General features: G+C 45.0%; 1 protein-coding gene and 1 long non-coding RNA gene across 2 annotated transcripts in view; one reads left to right on the forward strand and one right to left on the reverse strand.

Annotated features, from left to right (window-relative positions):
• LOC118377604 (microtubule-associated protein 4-like) overlaps window positions 1-19580 on the reverse strand; it is a 196555-nt gene that overhangs the window by 32022 nt on the left and 144953 nt on the right. The window contains exons 7-11 of the mRNA XM_052483937.1: window positions 8538-9467; window positions 7963-8273; window positions 5914-6156; window positions 2181-2334; window positions 1809-1871 (exon numbers count right to left, since the gene is read on the reverse strand). Coding sequence (XP_052339897.1) covers window positions 1809-1871; window positions 2181-2334; window positions 5914-6156; window positions 7963-8273; window positions 8538-9467 — 1701 coding nt within the window. The remainder of the gene's footprint in view (window positions 1-1808; window positions 1872-2180; window positions 2335-5913; window positions 6157-7962; window positions 8274-8537; window positions 9468-19580) is intronic.
• On the forward strand, window positions 6164-7667 carry LOC127912902 (uncharacterized). The gene is made up of 3 exons (XR_008083976.1): window positions 6164-6692; window positions 6852-7345; window positions 7466-7667. It is a non-coding gene; the product is annotated as an uncharacterized LOC127912902 (long non-coding RNA).

A 19580-nucleotide genomic window follows, 5' to 3' on the forward strand; every position in this document is an offset into this window, starting at 1 on the left:
AGATGTAGTGTCAGCAGGGGAAAGTAATCCCTAGAGTGTTGAGATGTAGTGTCAGCAGGGGAACGTAATCCCTAGAGTGTTGAGATGTAGTGTCAGCAGGGAAAGTAATCCCTAGAGTGTTGAGATGTAGTGTCAGCAGGGAAGGTAATCCCTAGAGTGTTGAGATGTAGTGTCAGCAGGGAAGGTAATCCCTAGAGTGTTGAGATGTAGTGTCAGCAGGGGAAAGTAATCCCTAGAGTGTTGAGATGTAGTGTCAGCAGGGGAAAGTAATCCCTAGAGTGTTGAGATGTAGTGTCAGCAGGGGAAGGTAATCCCTAGAGTGTTGAGATGTAGTGTCAGTGTCAGCAGGGTGACAAACTCATGTCAACAGCAGGGGAAGGTAATCCCTAGAGTGTTGAGATGTAGTGTCAGTGTCAGCAGGGTGACAAACTCATGTCAACAGCAGGGGAAGGTAATCCCTAGAGTGTTGAGATGTAGTGTCAGCAGGGGAAGGTAATCTCTAGAGTGTTGAGATGTAGTGTCAGCAGGGAAAGTAATCCCTAGAGTGTTGAGATGTAGTGTCAGCAGGGGAAGGTAATCCCTAGAGTGTTGAGATGTAGTGTCAGCAGGGGAAAGTAATCCCTAGAGTGTTGAGATGTAGTGTCAGCAGGGAAAGTAATCCCTAGAGTGTTGAGATGTAGTGTCAGCAGGGGAAAGTAATCCCTAGAGTGTTGAGATGTAGTGTCAGCAGGGGAACGTAATCCCTAGAGTGTTGAGATGTAGTGTCAGCAGGGAAAGTAATCCCTAGAGTGTTGAGATGTAGTGTCAGCAGGGGAAGGTAATCCCTAGAGTGTTGAGATGTAGTGTCAGCAGGGAAGGTAATCCCTAGAGTGTTGAGATGTAGTGTCAGCAGGGGAAAGTAATCCCTAGAGTGTTGAGATGTAGTGTCAGCAGGGGAAAGTAATCCCTAGAGTGTTGAGATGTAGTGTCAGCAGGGGAAAGTAATCCCTAGAGTGTTGAGATGTAGTGTCAGCAGGGGAAAGTAATCCCTAGAGTGTTGAGATGTAGTGTCAGCAGGGGAAAGTAATCCCTAGAGTGTTGAGATGTAGTGTCAGCAGGGGAAAGTAATCCCTAGAGTGTTGAGATGTAGTGTCAGCAGGGGAAGGTAATCCCTAGAGTGTTGAGATGTAGTGTCAGCAGGGGAAAGTAATCCCTAGAGTGTTGAGATGTAGTGTCAGCAGGGGAAAGTAATCCCTAGAGTGTTGAGATGTAGTGTTAGCAGGGGAAAGTAATCCCTAGAGTGTTGAGATGTAGTGTCAGCAGGGGAAGGTAATCCCTAGAGTGTTGAGATGTAGTGTCAGCAGGGGAAGGTAATCCCTAGAGTGTTGAGATGTAGTGTCAGCAGGGGAAAGTAATCCCTAGAGTGTTGAGATGTAGTGTCAGCAGGGGAAAGTAATCCCTAGAGTGTTGAGATGTAGTGCCAGCAGGGGAAGGTAATCTCTAGAGTGTTGAGATGTAGTGCCAGCAGGGGAAGGTAATCTCTAGAGTGCTGTGTCAAGGTTTTACTCTCTTCAGCTTTTAGAAATACATTTTCCTTTTTTTTCTCTGAGACTTCACCACCTCTTTGTCACGGCCTGCATGCGTCATCTATGTGTTCCTGCGTGACCACTGTGTCACTCTTCATTTCTGTCCCACTCTGTGCAACAGCCGCCTCTAATCCCCCAGCTGGAGTTACAGTACTGTCTGGCTGAGGGACCTCGTGCTGCCTTTAAAAGGAGGAGAGAGAGAGAGAGAGAGAGAGAGAGTGGAAGAGAGGAGTGTTTCTGTACCTGTTGTTGACTTCAGAGTGCTGGGCTTGATTTCCTCTCCTGGCTTGCTGTCAGTCTTTGATGCTGAGAGGCAAAACAGAAGAGATCGTTCATGATCAGAGCTCAGCCTGTTCCTGTTCCTCCAAACAAACTTGCCAAAGTTTGTTTGGCAAAGCAGTGAAGTCAGGTTGTGGAATGCAGAAACAGTTTTGTACCCTGCTGGCTCGACATCAGACACTTTGAGTCACCAAAATAATTGGTGGCAGTGTGTGTGTGTGCTCGGGTGTGTGTATGCGTGTGTGTGTGTGTGTGTGTGTGTGTGGGTGTGGGTGTGCACGGGTGTGTACTGTATGCGTGTTCAAAGATGTGTAAGTGTGTGGTATAGAGACTCACCCAGGGGGCGTCTGGTTGCGGGTGTGCTTGTGGCGGTGCGGGGAGCCATGGCTGGTTTACTGGTTGCCGTGGTAGCAGAGACATTTTTAGGGGCAGCATTTGGAGCCGTGGAGGTGGTGGTCGCCTTTGGTACTAGAGGACGTCTCTCTGTGGTCTGGAGAGAGAGAGAGTGTGTGGTAAACAGAGAGGAAGGAAGGAAGAAAGGAAAAAGAAAGGAAAGAAGGAAAGGAAAGGAAGGAATGAATGAAGGAAGGAAGGAAGGAAGGAAGGAAGGAAGGAAGGAAAGGAAAGGGAAGGAATGAAGGAAGGAAGGAAGGAAGGAAGGAAGGAAGGAAGGAAGGAAGGAAGGAAGGAAGGAAGGAAGGAAGGAAGGAGCTCCACTCTTTAGTCACAAATAATGGAGTACTAGAATTCAATACAAATAAAAGTTTGAATGTATTCCGTAGCACTCTAAAACACTTAAACACTCGTGGCATCATTTTCATTCAGAAAAACCATTGGATAATGACATATTCATAAAAAACACTTACCATAAATAAGTACTATTTGATGTACAACAAAAATATCAACAAAATCCTTATAATGTAATTGCACCTTGTAGGATTATTCACGATATCACTGTTATTGCCATCTGTCCTCTGTCCTCTGCAATCAGAGCAGAACAAGGGCCAGGTCCCATGGTGTTCTTTGAAGCATTTTCATAATGCACTGCTCTATAGGGTATTTTCACAACAGTGGGCACGTTAAATTGCCTCACCCCTCATGCCCCTGGGATGTTTTTCAGACAAATAAGTTGTGATAATGTCCCTGTTCCTAGTTAAACAGGCCACCACTAGAGGACAATGGCAGATAATTACTGTCTGGAGCATGTGTGGAACTCCTAGTTCATGCTTAGTTACAACTATGGGCCATCATCCACAGCAGTAGTGGGCACTATCATCCAGAAAGGGCTGGTGTTTGTCCAGACCTTCGTTCCAACCAAGCAGTAACACACGTGATTCAGTCAACTAATCAAGAGTCAAACTAAATCAGATGTGCTTTGGCTTGTCTGGAACAACAGCCTGGACTCACAGTGGCCCGCTGTCGAGAAGATTGGACACTTATTTTACTGAATACGGTCTACGGTAACAGATGCCCCTGCTTTACACCATCTATCACCTCAGAGAGCACAGGTCAGATAAATACGATCAAGATTTCAGGAAAGAAGTGCTTATTTATGTCCTATTCCTCTCCAGACAATCTTGTCACGGAAGCATCTGGAATGTGTCGCATCGGAACTGGGAGGAATCGAATGGCATGCGACGGAATCCTCAATACACAGGAGAGGCAGGTGTCTGGTTTCACAATAGGATGTGTGTTGCCTTGGCGCTGATGTAAGGATTGCACTGGGAACCAGGGATATTAAAAGAAGGCCAATGCCTGTCTGATTTCCCCACGCGTGGACACACCGCCCGAGGGAGGCTTTACATGGAAACCGGCCTTGTTTTCCCCACAGCCTCCTCATTCATTCCTCTGTGATTCATGTCTTGCGATACTTTGAGCTGCAGGACCTTTTGCCTTAGACGTCATTACCGTACTACAATAAACATTGGTGTCACACATACAGTACCAGTCATAAGTTTGGACACACCTACTCATTCAAGGGTCTTTATTTCATTTGGACTATTTTCTACATTGTAGAATAATAGTGAAGACATCAAAACTATGAAATAACACAATATGGAATCATGTAGTAAACAAAAACTTGGTAAACAAATCAAAATATATTTTATATTCTTCAAAGTAGCCACCCTTTTGCCTTGATGACAGCTTTGCACACTCTTGGCATTCTCTCAACCAGCTTCACCTGGAATGCTATTCCAACAGTCTTGAAGGAGTTCCCACATATGCTGCTTTTCCTTCACTCTGCAGTCCAATCCCAAACCACTCAATTGGGTTGAGGTCTGGTGATTGTGGAGGCCATGTCATCTGATGCAGCACTCCATCACTCTTCTTCTTGGTCAAATAGCCCTTACACAGCCTGAGGGTGTTGAAAAACAAATTATTGTCCCACTAAGCGCAAACCAGATGGGATGGCGTAACTCTGCAGAATTCTGTGGTAGCCATGCTGTTTAAGTGTGCTTTGAATTATAAATAAATCACTGACAGTGTCAACAGCAAAGCACCCCCACACATCATACCTCCTCCTCCATGCTTCATTGTGGAAACCACACATGTGGAGATAATCCGTTCCCCTACTCTGCATCACACAAAGACAGCGGTTGGAACCAAAAATCTCAAATTTGGACTCATCAGACCAAAGGACAGATTTCCACTGATCTAATGTCCATTGCTTGTGTTTCTTGGCCCAAGCAAGTGAGTCTTCTTCTTATTGGTGTCCTTTAGTAGTGGTTTCTTTGCAGCAATTCGACCATGAAGGCCTGATTCACGCAGTCTCCTCTGAACAGTTGATGTTGAGATGTGTCTGTTACTTGAACTCTGTGAAGCATTTATTTGGGCTGCAATTTCTGAGGCTGGTAATTCTAATGAACGTATCCTCTGCATTAGAGGTAACTCTGGGTCTTCCTTTCCAGTTTCATCATAGCGCTTGATGGTTTTTGCGACTGCACTTGAAGAAACTTTCAAAGTTCTTTAAATTTTCCAGATTGACTGACCTTCATATCTTAAAGTAATGATGGACTGTCATTTCTCTTTTCTTATTTGAGCTGTTCTTAACATAATATGGACTTGGTCTTTTACCAAATAGGGCTATCTTCTGTATACCACACCTACCTTGTCACAACACAACTGATTGGCTCAAATGCATTAAGAAGGAAATACATTCCACAAATTAACAAGACACACCTGTTAACTCAAATGCTTTACCTCATGAAGCTGGATGAGAGAATGCCAAGAGGGTGTCTACTTTGAAGAATGTCAAATATATTTTGATTTGTTTACCACTTTTTTGGTTACTACATGATTCCATATGTGTTATTTCATAGTTTTGATGTCTTCCCTTTTATTCTACAATGTAGAAAATAGTCCAAATAAAGAAACACCCTGGAATGAGTAGGTGTGTCCAAACTTATGACTGGTACTGTAGTTAAAGGCAAATATGTTACACCAGCAGTTTAGAGAAGTGGCTGTACATCATGTACATTGTAGTGTATATCTGATACAATTAACTGTTGAAGGTGAGAGACTTAGGTGTGGTAAGGGAAGCCTTGAGCGACTGATGGTTGTCCCTGATGGTTGTCCTTAGGTCTCTCTAGTAAATGCCATTGAAGGAGTGATGAATGCAGGCTGCCCTTGTGGCCTCTCCTCTGACCCCTCACCTCTGGCCCCCTCCCCTCTATGAACCCTGCTCTGAGTAATCCTGTGTACGGCCACTCAGCACTCGGGACTTACTGGGAGCCTACGGGGCTTACTGGGAGCCAAGTTTAAAAAGGTGGATACCTTACAGGCAGATTATGCTCTGAGCACCACAGAAGTCAGTGTCTAATTTACAACTCCTGTAAAAATGAACATAGTAGCTAACTAAGCTAACACTTCTGCTAAACATAACTGCACATGCCCATTCTTCTGATCAACAAGATGATGAGAAGGAGATTGAAAGACAGGCTAGGAGAGTAGAAGTACGTAGTAGTTTTGCCTAGAGAGACCGACACCACACAGTGGTAAGGTATGGAGGTGCCAATATCTGAGGTGGAGGGGACTGCGGCTGTCCCTAAAGCAGGGCAGGGGCACTCACCTTAGACTTGACCTCACGGGACGCAGGGGTGGAGGTGGCGGCGGCAGACGTGGAGAGGTTGGCTGCGGACAAGGGTCGCTTGTGGGCAGTGGTGGGGGTGGGGGCCTTGGGCATGGGCGTTTTTTTGCTGAGTGTGGCTGAGGTGGAGGAATGGGTGGGGCGTTTGGGGGCGGCAGCACTGACGGATGCTGCCGAGCTCGGCCGCGGCTTAGCAGCGCTCGGTTTGGTTGCCCCAGCAACAGGCTGCGCGATGGACGGCACACCAGACAAATGGAGAGCAAAAGAAAGAACAAAAGAAAGCGAGAAAGAAAATAACAAAAAACACATGATAACAACAGCAGGATAACAGCAACAGGATACCAGCAACAGGATAACAGCAGCAGGTTAACAGCAGCAGGTTAACAGCAGCAGGTTAACAGCAGCAGGATTACAGGATACCAGCAACAGGATACCAGCAGCAGGATAACAGCAGTAGGTTAACAGCAGCAGGTTAACAGCAGCAGGATTACAGGATAACAGCAACAGGATACCAGAAACAGGATACCAGCAGCAGGATAACAGCAGCAGGATAACAGCAGCAGGATAACAGCAGCAGGATAACAGGATAACAGCAACAGGATACCAGAAACAGGATACCAGCAGCAGGATAACAGCAGCAGGTTAACAGCAGCAGGATAACATAAACAGGTTAACAGCAGCAGGATTACAGGATAACAGCAACAGGTTAACAGCAGCAGGACACCAGAAACAGGTTAACAGCAGCAGGATAACAGCAGCAGGTTAACAGCAGCAGGATAACATAAACAGGATAACAGCAACAGGACACCAGCAGCAGGTTACTAGCAGGATAACATAAACAGGTTAACAGCAGCAGGACTACAGGATAACAGAAACAGGTTAACAGCAGCAGGATAACAGAAACAGGATAACAGCAACAGGACACCAGCAGCAGGTTAGCAGCAGCAGGATAACAGCAACAGGTTAACAGCAGCAGGATTACAGGATAACAGCAACAGGATACCAGAAACAGGTTAACAGCAGCAGGTTAGCAGCAGCAGGTTAACAGCAGCAGGTTAAAAGCAGCAGGATAACATAAACAGGATAACATGATACCAGGAGCAGGATAACAGCAGCAGGATAACAGCAGCAGGTTAACAGCAGCAGGATAACAGCAGCAGGTTAACAGCAGCAGGATAATAGCAGCAGGTTAACAGCAACAGGATAACAGCAGCAGGTTAACAGCAGCAGGATAACAGCAGCAGGATAACATAAACAGGATAACAGCAGCAGGTTAACAGCAGCAGGATAACAGCAGCAGGATAACAGGATAACAGCAGCATAATAACAGCAGCATGATAACAGCAGCAGGATAACAGGATAACAGCAGCATGATAACAGCAGCATAATAACAGCAACAGGATAACAGCAGCAGGTTAACAGCAACAGGATAACAGCAGCATGATAACAGCAACAGGATAACAGCAGCATGATAACAGCAGCAGGATAACAGGATAACAGCAGCAGGATAACAGCAGCATGATAACAGTAGCAGGATAACAGGATAACAGCAGCAGGATAACAGCAGCAGGATAACAGCAGCATGATAACAGGATAACAGCAGCAGGATAACAGGATAACAGCAGCAGGATAACAGCAACAGGATAACAGCAGCAGGATAACAGGATAACAGCAGCAGGATAACAGCAACAGGATAACAGCAGCAGGATAACAGCAGCAGAAGCAGCCCTAACCATAATCAACAGAATACCAACAAATGGAACTGTGTGCCCTGACAAAAACAAACACTCAATGAAGAAGTTACATGGAGTTCAAATCTGCCCTAAAACAACAAGGACCAAAATCTTTTTATTGTTCTGATAATAATGTTATGACTGATATTACTTAAATGAAAGTGAGTACCATGGACTACTTTTAGTCTTATCCCACTACTATATGGACACATAAAGAAGAAGAAGCAGCAGCAGCGTTAGCAGCAAGAATGGTGTAAGATTTGATAATGTTCCACTTTAAACCTTGACTCTGGCCTACCTTGGTCTTCCTGTCTGGACTTGGCAGGTCCCTGCTTGGTGCAGCACCGCTCCCATTGGTTGAAGGTTTACTTGCAGTTTTTTTGGCCTTATCAGCTGTCTCTGCTATCTTGTCCATTTTCCTCTCAGGACTTTTAAGCTCTTTTTTCTCGGATTTCTCATCCTTCGCCTTGTCTGTTTTCTCTTTCTTCTTCTTCTCCTCCTCCCCCACCTTGTCTGTTTTCTCTGTCTTCTTCTCCTCCTCCACCTTGTCTGTTTTCTCTGTCTTCTTCTCCTCCTCCACCTTGTCTGTTTTCTCTGTCTTCTTCTTCTCCTCCTCCTCCACCTTGTCTGTTTTCTCTGTCTTCTTCTTCTCCTCCTCCACCTTGTCTGTTTTCTCTGTCTTCTTCTTCTCCTCCTCCACCTTGTCTGTTTTCTCTGTCTTCTTCTCCTCCTCCTCCTCCTCCACCTTGTCTGTTTTCTCTGTCTTCTCCTCCTCCTCCACCTTGTCTGTTTTCTCTGTCTTCTTCTCCCCCTCCCCCACCTTGTCTGTTTTCTCTGTCTTCTTCTCCTCCTCCACCTTGTCTGTTTTCTCTGTCTTCTCCTCCTCCCCCACCTTGTCTGTTTTCTCTGTCTTCTTCTCCTCCTCCACCTTGTCTGTTTTCTCTGTCTTCTTCTCCTCCTCCACCTTGTCTGTTTTCTCTGTCTTCTTCTTCTTCTCCTCCTCCTCCACCTTGTCTGTTTTCTCTGTCTTCTTCTTCTTCTTCTCCTCCTCCCCCACCTTGTCTGTTTTCTCTGTCTTCTTCTCCTCCTCCACCTTGTCTGTTTTCTCTGTCTTCTCCTCCTCCACCTTGTCTGTTTTCTCTGTCTTCTTCTTCTTCTCCTCCTCCTCCACCTTGTCTGTTTTCTCTGTCTTCTCCTCCTCCACTTTGTCTGTGGGCTTCTCTGCTCTGTCTGTTTTTTTCTCAGCTGTTACTGTTACCTTTCCAACATGGGCTGTCTCCTCCTTGTCAGACTGTGTTTCCATCTTGTCAAATGTGTTCGACTTCACCGATGTCTCCTGTTTTTCTGGGGTCTTCTCCACTTTTTCAATACTCTGTTCTTTCTGTTCTGTCTTCTCAGGTGTTTCCACCTTATCCATCTTCTCTACCTTGTCAGTCTTCTTATCCATCTTCTCAGTTTTTTCTTCTTTTTCAGTCTTTTGCACTTTATCCATCTTCTCTACCTTGTCAGTCTTCTTGTCCTTGTCCATTTTATCCATCTTCTCTGATTTGTCTTCTTCATCTGTATTTTCTGCCTTATCTGTTGGCTCCAGCTTTTCTGTTTTCTCTGCCTTGTCCATTTTATCTATCTTCTCCTCTTTGTCCAGTGGGACTGCGTACTCCACCTTCACTGACGCTTCAGTCTTCGCAGTCGTATCCTTCTTCTCCACTCTGTCTAGTTTATCGAGCATCTTAAATTGGTCCAACTTCTCGAAGTTGTCCATCTTCTCCTCTTTCTCTGGTTTGTCCATCTTATTGGATTTTACTGTGTGTGTGAGAGAGAGAGAGAGAGAGAGAGAGAGAGAGAGAGAGAGAGAGAGAGAGAGAGAGAGAGAGAGAGAGAGAGAGAGAGAGAGAGAGAGAGAGAGAGAGAGAGAGAGAGAGAGAGAGAGAGAGAGAGAGAGAGAGAGAGAAAGAGAGAGAGAAAGAGAGAGAGACAGAGAGAGAGAGAAAACACAACATATTTTAGAACCATACCGATCATGTGAATGAAGTGTCATGACTCTCTCTCCTTGCTGAGGATTAAAGGTGCCAGATCAACTCGGCACATGGCTGACAGATAGCTTTTATAACGAACAACCCAAGACAGAAGAAGGCTACAACTAAGAAGGACATTGTGACCTCTGGTAGACAACCAGAGACTTATATCGAACCACTTCCCATAGACGCATAGAGTAGTTTCAACAGAGACGACAGAGAAAGACATCTATGTGTAAATATATATTGCATTTCTAATTCGAATGAGCGGTTGTTAGGGTGTAAGTATGGTTATGGTGAGCGTAGTTTCCAAATGTATGTTCGATAAGTTGACTCTTTGTCTCTCCCTCTCCTTACATATCCCTCCCTTTCCATTGCGTAACCAAACGGGCATGCTTTTGTTAGTCCACTAGGGAGCTGTTTTCATTGTATTATGTATGTAATCAATAACCTATGCTGTGTGTTTACATATTCTGTGTGATGATTTAGTTAGTTTGTAAAGAAATAATTAAGCCAATTTGTGTATTGCTGATTCACCACTTAGGTTAGGGTTCGTGCAGATATCCCAAAATTACGCAATGTTCAGAATGAGACTGATGAGGTAATAATTAATCATTGACTGTTATTGATGTAAGAGATCTGTATATCTTTAGAGTTTAAGTTGGGAGACAGTAACTCGTTAAACAACTTTTCCCGTGGTGCCCCAAATTCCTAATGAGTTGATTGTTACATGATTAATTAAATCGAGTGATAATTAAAAGTAGTAGGTAATTATTCACATCACATCACATTAATGACAGTCACGTCACGACAGAAGTCATCATCAAATGCCTTGCTGACCTCAAAGATTGACCTCAAGTACCACCACAGAACAGGGCAGATGACCAAACCGTATGACAAACATTTTAAGTGATTAACCACAATACACACACACACACAATATCCTTTAATCAGGACTCAATCATGGACTCTTACTGACAGTTGTGTCTGCTTCACATGATGTATTGTTGTCTCTACCTTCTTGCCTTTGTGCTGTTACTTTGCCACCATGTTGTTGTCATGTGGTGTTGTTACCATGCTGTGTTGTCATGTGTTGCTGCCATGCTATGTCGTTGTCTTAGGTCTCTCTTTATGTAGTGTTGTGTTGTCTCTCCTGTCGTGATTGTGTGTTTTGTCCTATATTTTTATTTTTAATCCCAGGCCCCCGTCCCCGCATGAGTCCTTTTTCCTTTTGGTAGGCCGTCATTATAAATAACAACTTGTTCTTAACTGACTTGCCTATTTTTTTACCTTTATTTAACTAGGCAAGTCAGTTAAGAACAAAGTCTTATTTTCAATGACAGCCTAGGAACAGTGGGTTAACTGCCTGTTCAGGGGCAGAACGACAGATTTGTACCTTGTCAGCTCGGGGGTTTGAACTTGCAACCTTCCGGTTACTAGTCCAACGCTCTAACCACTAGGCTACGCTGCCTAGTTAAATAAAATAAATATGATAAATAGTCCCAAAAGGCATGGTCAAAGGCTTTCAAAAGTTGGAAGTTGGAACAAGTGAATCTTTAATAATGCAACTATCAGATGAATCAACAGTAGGCTAATTAAAATGTGGGGACTGGAATTATCCTGTGGGGCTCAGCTCGATTTAGAGATGGCCTTTGACCCTGGCAATCAAACCAATCAGCAGAGCTGAGGCAAAACCATAACCAAAATGACCATGACCATCTCTTAAGGTCCATCTCTCAATATTGTCATGGACAGAGAGACAGACTCCCAGACATATAGAAAAATTCACACACAATTATTGCATTCCTAAAACATGTATGTATGCACCAACACAAACCTACGCAGTTACACATATACCAGCCTACACGAAGACACACATCTACTTCCATTTCCTTTAGGCTACATATTGCACTAGTACAGTACATAGTGTCACCTTCATTCTACAAACCATACAGTATCTTGAAGTGTTCTGAGTAAAGAACAAAATCTTTATCTTCACAGGGGAAATAGTGGCAGTGGTTTTTAAAGACCCTTTGGTCACTGCAAATGTTTTATGATGCTCTGCTTGTCTAATAAAGTATTGTCTTCTAGTAAAATATGGCTTGTCTAATAAAGTATTGTCTTCTAGTAAAATATGGCTTGTCTAATTAAGTATGGTCTTCTAGTAAAATATGGCTTGTCTAATAAATTATTGTCTTCTAGTAAAATATGGCTTGTCTAATAAAGTATGGTCTTCTAATAAAATATGGCTTGTCTAATAAAGTATGGTCTTCTAGTAAAATATGGCCGTGAGCGTGTGGCAGGCAGGCCGGTCTGTCTGTCCTTCTGCATTAGACCCAGGGCTGGACACACTGAGATATGGCGGCACAGTCACCCAGAGAAAGCCTAATTAGCATTGTCACATCAGCTGAAACAAGCTCTGCAGCCTTCACACTTTCAATGGAGGGACAAGACCCGACTAAGCCTTGGGTAGAATATGGGTGGAATGGGTCATCAAGACGACACACAATCACCATAACCCAAATCTTACAAACTCAACAGAATGTTCTAGCAATGTGCAGTATGTGAAACACACAAACTCACATTTACCACTCTTTTTTCTTGGACATATCCCTGAAGCTCTGCCCCCTTCCATCCCCCTGACTGGCAACGCCCCCCTCTCCAGAAGCGGGTCCCATCCCTCACCCACCCTCATTACAGGGCAGGCCATCTGGGGTACTGGCCCGCTCCACACCAGAGGAGAAATTAGTGGCCCTAACGCTTCCACAACGCCTCGGGCCCTAAACCCTAACGTTCCTGAGATTCCCCACAACACCTCAGGCCTTGAACCCTAACGTTCCCTAATGTTCCCACAATGCCTCAAGCTCTAGCTGTAGGACTAACAATAAATAGTTACTGCCAGTAGGTGACAGAAAGGCCATGTGTTAGTGTATCTTATGTTTACTATACTGACATGAGGATACAGAGCTAAAGGACTGATGACATTACACAGCTGGACAGGAGAATGACCTAATGGAACCAATACACCAAGAAATCTAAAATGCAAAGAGCAAATAGCTCAGTCATGCTTAAATAGACCCGTGTCTTCATGGCTAAATAACCAACTAAATCAATATGATTACAGGGGTTTGTGGAGTAATACAGAAATGCATACTATTTCAGCTGTGCAGTGTGTCAGCTACAACCCAGTAAAACAGCTCACCCACTACATACCATGGATGAGATATCGTTGACTGTCATATTTCCATTCCATAACCCCCCCCCATTCGCTTAAAAGTCTATCAGCTCCATACACTGTTATGAGATCTGAAATGAGCCATTTTGAAAAGGTTCAGTATAATCAGCCAGAGCAAAGCCCAACTGATTTGTGTGAGAGGAGGCAGGACGGTCCACTTACCACCTGACCCTACTTCAATTACTGCACACCTGAAACCCCTACCTTTGGTAATACGTCTCCAATTGTTTTGTTGAAGCACCCACATGAGCAATTAGAGAGCAACGGGCTGTCTGAAGTGGGGGATCGTGTAGCAGGGGGGGATAGAGAGGGGGGAGGAGACCCATGTTGAGTCAACAGAAAAACCTGTTGCTAGCGGAGACGCCTTACGTGACCATATATGGTGCTCCACAAACTTCAGAAGACGAGAACTGAGGAAAAACAGAGAAACCAATAGGTGGACTAATTAATTAAGACCCAAATCCAGTCAGACTACACAATATAGTAATTTGGTGGATGCTTAAATTTTTCCTACTTCACACATGTACCCGTGTGTATTATATACATGTGTGGATTGGAAGTGTGGCACATCGACAGATCTTTTTCACCTTGGGGATTCGAACTTGCAACCTTTCGATAACTGGCCCCTGCTAGGCTACCTGCCACCCACGACAAGACAAAGAGAATTGAAGTAGACAAGGCAGGACGACTTAAGGCTTCGTCTCTATAGTCCACAGCACAAACAACGATGAGCTTTAATGAACATGTCTGAATAAATCACATATAAACTCGATATCTTACTCAGTGAAGATATTTGATATCCAATGTGCTCCTTTCACCCCCACCTCTCTAAACAACCTCATCAACTGTGCTCCATTTTCATGTCATATTCACCAGGTTATGGATGAATACCAACAGAGGTGATCTGTGGAGTACCAAGAGAACTTTGGGACCTATAAATCCGCTGAAGCCAACACACTCCTCAACAGCCAGCTCTGTGTCTCAGTCTCCCCATTCACTGAACAGCAAGAGTAAAAAAGGTAAAACAGGCAGCCATTTTGAAACCCTTCAGTAGAAGGACGTTAATAAATCATGAATAGAGCATCTGATTAGAATCATCCATCACTCCTAGGGTCTATGAGGCTGATATCATTGTGAGGGAAGTCATTATCTGGAGATGTGATGACATTGTGGCGGTCACGTGTGAAGCCATTATATACAGTTCCAGTCAAAAGTGTTGCTCTATATTTTTACTATTTTATACATTGTAGAATAATAGTGGAGACATCAACACTATGAAATAACACATATGGAATCATATAGTAACCCCAAAAAGAATTAAACAAATCAAAATATATTTTATATTCTTCAAAGTAGCCACCCTTTGCCTTGATGACAGCTTTGCACACTCTTGGCATTCTCTCAACCAGCTTCACCTGGAATGCTATTCCAACAGTCTTGAAGGAGTTCCCACATATGCTGAGCACTTGTTGGTTGCTTTTCCTTCACTCTGTGGTCTAACTCATCCCAAACCATCTCAATTGGGTTGAGGTCGGGTGATTGTGGAAGCCAGGTCATCTGATGCAGCACTCCATCACTCTCCTTATTGGTCAAATAGCCCTTAGACACACCTCAAGCTCTATTAATGTGGCTAAACAGCATTGAATCCATTTTCTGACCCTTGCATTTTTTTTATGAGGTGATAAAAAAAACATGACAGAGATACTAACATCTTCACGTGGATGTTGAGCCCATTGGCTTCTTCAAGTACCATCATTGCATCAGATGAGGAAACCCCACTCGCCACCAGAAAATGTCAACGTTAACTGTGAGGAAACCCAAACTGGGATCCTTGACTACCCGCTACAACACTGACACTCAAAACTACCAATGAATATCCTGACTACTTTCTTGGCTATTTCTTTCTGGTTCCTCAGATGACTTCCACACCTGCATTGCTTGCTGTTTGGGGTTTTAGGCTGGATTTCTGTACAGCACTTTGAGATATCAGCTGATATACGAAGGGCTATGTAAATACATTTGATTTGATTTGACTAGATCGATCCTCAAGGCAAACATAGTCTCATTAAAAGACAGTCATTACACCTCCAGCTCACCTGGAAAGCCTTCCAAAGGAATGATCCCCCTCAGCGACACATCAAGGAAGCTGCTGGCCATCCATAGAATGTCTGGAGTGATTTAGTGAGACGCCATGGAGTTTCATTGCATTCAGTGGTCAAAGAAAGGAGCCATTTTTCTTCATGCTAAAAGCTGCTCATTTGGTGTGTGACTCAAGTGTGGATCTGATCACCACAAAGGCTTATATTCAACAAGGCAACTTCAAAAAAGGCAGAAATAAATTAAAAACCCAGGCAATTAATCAAAAGTAATTCCATATGGTGTCAGGCTGGACAGTCAGCTTTTGGAAGGACTTAGGCATCATCTACTGAATACTGTATACTGGCATGACACTAGACATACACACACAAGGATCATCCACATTCATCACGGCAACGCTTACTGCAGGCGTCATCAACTAAATTCAGATTTTTCTTCTGGAGCCGTCAGGGGCCGGGAACATAATTACAAAATAAATCGACTGCAACAATGAACAAGCAGATACAATGTTTCACTGAAACATCATCCTTCCAAAACTGGCTTCAATTTGTATAGGATCACGTGTCTCTATTGGGAATACTTTGAGAACACATTTGCCAAATTAAAATCACATGGAGCTGATTGGCTGGTGTTTTTACATTATTATTTTTATGTCCAATAAATAAATACAAATTTGCTCAGAAAACTTAGGGGGCCAAATAAAATCACCCAAGGTCCAAATACAACTAGTGGGCCGCCAGTTGGGGAACACTGACTTACTGGGTCCTCTGGATTGGAGTTATTTATCTCTCTGACACACACACACACACACACACACACACACACACACACACACACACACACACACACACACACACACACACACACACACACACACACACACACACGCGCACACACACACATACACACACACACACACACACACACACACACACACACACACACACACACACACACACACACACACACACACACACACACACACACACACACACACACACGCACACACACACACACACACACACAATGCACCGCATCCTTGATGGCAAGACAGGTCATTGCATAGGACTTTTCTAATCTACGATGTGACAGACATCAGGAAAGTGTTGATAATACAGAGCATTCGGAAATCATTTAGACCCCATCCCCTTTTCCACATTTTGTTACGTTACAGGTGAGCCAAGCTCAGAGCGTCATACCCAAGAAGGTATGACGGAGGAGGCTGTAATCTCTGCCAAAGATGCTTCAACAAAGTACTGAGCAAAGGGTCTGAATACTTACGGAAATGTGTTATTTTGGTTTTTTAATTTGATAAATTTGCTCAAAATTCTGTAAACCTGCTTTTGCTTTGTCATTATGGGGTATTGTGTGTCGATTGATGTGGGGGAAAAACAATTTAATACATTTTATAATAAAGTTGTAACTTAACAAAATGTGTAAAAAGTGAAGGGGTCTGAATACTCTCCGAATGCACTGTAAGCGTTGATAACATATGAACCTAAAGTCTCTATTACATCCAGACCTCCATCAGATCAAATCAAGCTTCATAAAGCACATTTCAGGCATGAATAAAACATAACACACTTCACAGTTACACGCCTAGTGAAATAAAGGTCAAATAAAACATGTAGAAAAGGAAACATAGTTGGTTCTTTGGCTCCAACAATAAGTACTTGTCTTGATTTAGCTGGAGGAAGTTGTGAGCCATCCAAGTATTTAAATTACTAATACAGTCTAATCATTTGTCTGTGGAGCTAAAAAGGGATTCGATCTTGCAACCTTTCAGTTACTAGTCCAACGCTCTAACCACTAGGCTACCTGCCACCTCTACACTCTAACCACTAGGCTACCTGCCACCTCTACACTCTAACCACTAGGCTACCTGCCACCTCTACACTCTAACCACTAGGCTACCTGCCACCTCTACACTCTAACCACTAGGCTACCTGCCACCTCTACACTCTAACCACTAGGCTACCTGCCACCTCTACACTCTAACCACTAGGCTACCTGCCACCTCTACACTCTAACCACTAGGCTACCTGCCACCTCTACACTCTAACCACTAGGCTACCTGCCACCTCTACACTCTAACCACTAGGCTACCTGCCACCTCTACACTCTAACCACTAGGCTACCTGCCACCTCTACACTCTAACCACTAGGCTACCTGCCACCTCTACACTCTAACCACTAGGCTACCTGCCACCTCTACACTCTAACCACTAGTCTACCTGCCACCTCTACACTCTAACCACTAGTCTACCTGCCACCTCTACACTCTAACCACTAGGCTACCTGCCACCTCTACACTCTAACCACTAGGCTACCTGCCACCTCTACACTCTAACCACTAGGCTACCTGCCACCTCTACACTCTAACCACTAGGCTACCTGCCACCTCTACACTCTAACCACTAGGCTACCTGCCACCTCTACACTCTAACCACTAGGCTACCTGCCACCTCTACACTCTAACCACTAGGCTACCTGCCACCTCTACACTCTAACCACTAGGCTACCTGCCACCTCTACACTCTAACCACTAGGCTACCTGCCACCTCTACACTCTAACCACTAGGCTACCTGCCACCTCTACACTCTAACCACTAGGCTACCTGCCACCTCTACACTCTAACCACTAGGCTACCTGCCACCTCTACACTCTAACCACTAGGCTACCTGCCACCTCTACACTCTAACCACTAGGCTACCTGCCACCTCTACACTCTAACCACTAGGCTACCTGCCACCTCTACACTCTAACCACTAGGCTACCTGCCACCTCTACACTCTAACCACTAGGCTACCTGCCACCTCTACACTCTAACCACTAGGCTACCTGCCACCTCTACACTCTAACCACTAGGCTACCTGCCACCTCTACACTCTAACCACTAGGCTACCTGCCACCTCTACACTCTAACCACTAGGCTACCTGCCACCTCTACACTCTAACCACTAGGCTACCTGCCACCTCTACACTCTAACCACTAGTCTACCTGCCACCTCTACACTCTAACCACTAGTCTACCTGCCACCTCTACACTCTAACCACTAGGCTACCTGCCACCTCTACACTCTAACCACTAGGCTACCTGCCACCTCTACACTCTAACCACTAGGCTACCTGCCACCTCTACACTCTAACCACTAGGCTACCTGCCACCTCTACACTCTAACCACTAGGCTACCTGCCACCTCTACACTCTAACCACTAGGCTACCTGCCACCTCTACACTCTAACCACTAGGCTACCTGCCACCTCTACACTCTAACCACTAGGCTACCTGCCACCTCTACACTCTAACCACTAGGCTACCTGCCACCTCTACACTCTAACCACTAGGCTACCTGCCACCTCTACACTCTAACCACTAGGCTACCTGCCACCTCTACACTCTAACCACTAGGCTACCTGCCACCTCTACACTCTAACCACTAGGCTACCTGCCACCTCTACACTCTAACCACTAGGCTACCTGCCACCTCTACACTCTAACCACTAGGCTACCTGCCACCTCTACACTCTAACCACTAGGCTACCTGCCACCTCTACACTCTAACCACTAGTCTACCTGCCACCTCTACACTCTAACCACTAGGCTACCTGCCACCTCTACACTCTAACCACTAGTCTACCTGCCACCTCTACACTCTTACCACTAGGCTACCTGCCACCTCTACACTCTAACCACTAGGCTACCTGCCACCTCTACACTCTAACCACTAGGCTACCTGCCACCTCTACACTCTAACCACTAGGCTACCTGCCACCTCTACACTCTAACCACTAGGCTACCTGCCACCTCTACACTCTAACCACTAGGCTACCTGCCACCTCTACACTCTAACCACTAGGCTACCTGCCACCTCTACACTCTAACCACTAGGCTACCTGCCACCTCTACACTCTAACCACTAGGCTACCTGCCACCTCTACACTCTAACCACTAGGCTACCTGCCACCTCTACACTCTAACCACTAGGCTACCTGCCACCTCTACACTCTAACCACTAGGCTACCTGCCACCTCTACACTCTAACCACTAGTCTACCTGCCACCTCTACACTCTAACCACTAGGCTACCTGCCACCTCTACACTCTAACCACTAGGCTACCTGCCACCTCTACACTCTAACCACTAGGCTACCTGCCACCTCTACACTCTAACCACTAGGCTACCTGCCACCTCTACACTCTAACCACTAGGCTACCTGCCACCTCTACACTCTAACCACTAGGCTACCTGCCACCTCTACACTCTAACCACTAGGCTACCTGCCACCTCTACACTCTAACCACTAGGCTACCTGCCACCTCTACACTCTAACCACTAGGCTACCTGCCACCTCTACACTCTAACCACTAGGCTACCTGCCACCTCTACACTCTAACCACTAGGCTACCTGCCACCTCTACACTCTAACCACTAGTCTACCTGCCACCTCTACACTCTAACCACTAGGCTACCTGCCACCTCTACACTCTAACCACTAGTCTACCTGCCACCTCTACACTCTTACCACTAGGCTACCTGCCACCTCTACACTCTAACCACTAGGCTA

The sequence above is a fragment of the Oncorhynchus keta genome, chromosome 28 (genome assembly GCF_023373465.1).
Source record: "Oncorhynchus keta strain PuntledgeMale-10-30-2019 chromosome 28, Oket_V2, whole genome shotgun sequence".
Taxonomy (NCBI): Eukaryota; Metazoa; Chordata; class Actinopteri; order Salmoniformes; family Salmonidae; genus Oncorhynchus; species Oncorhynchus keta.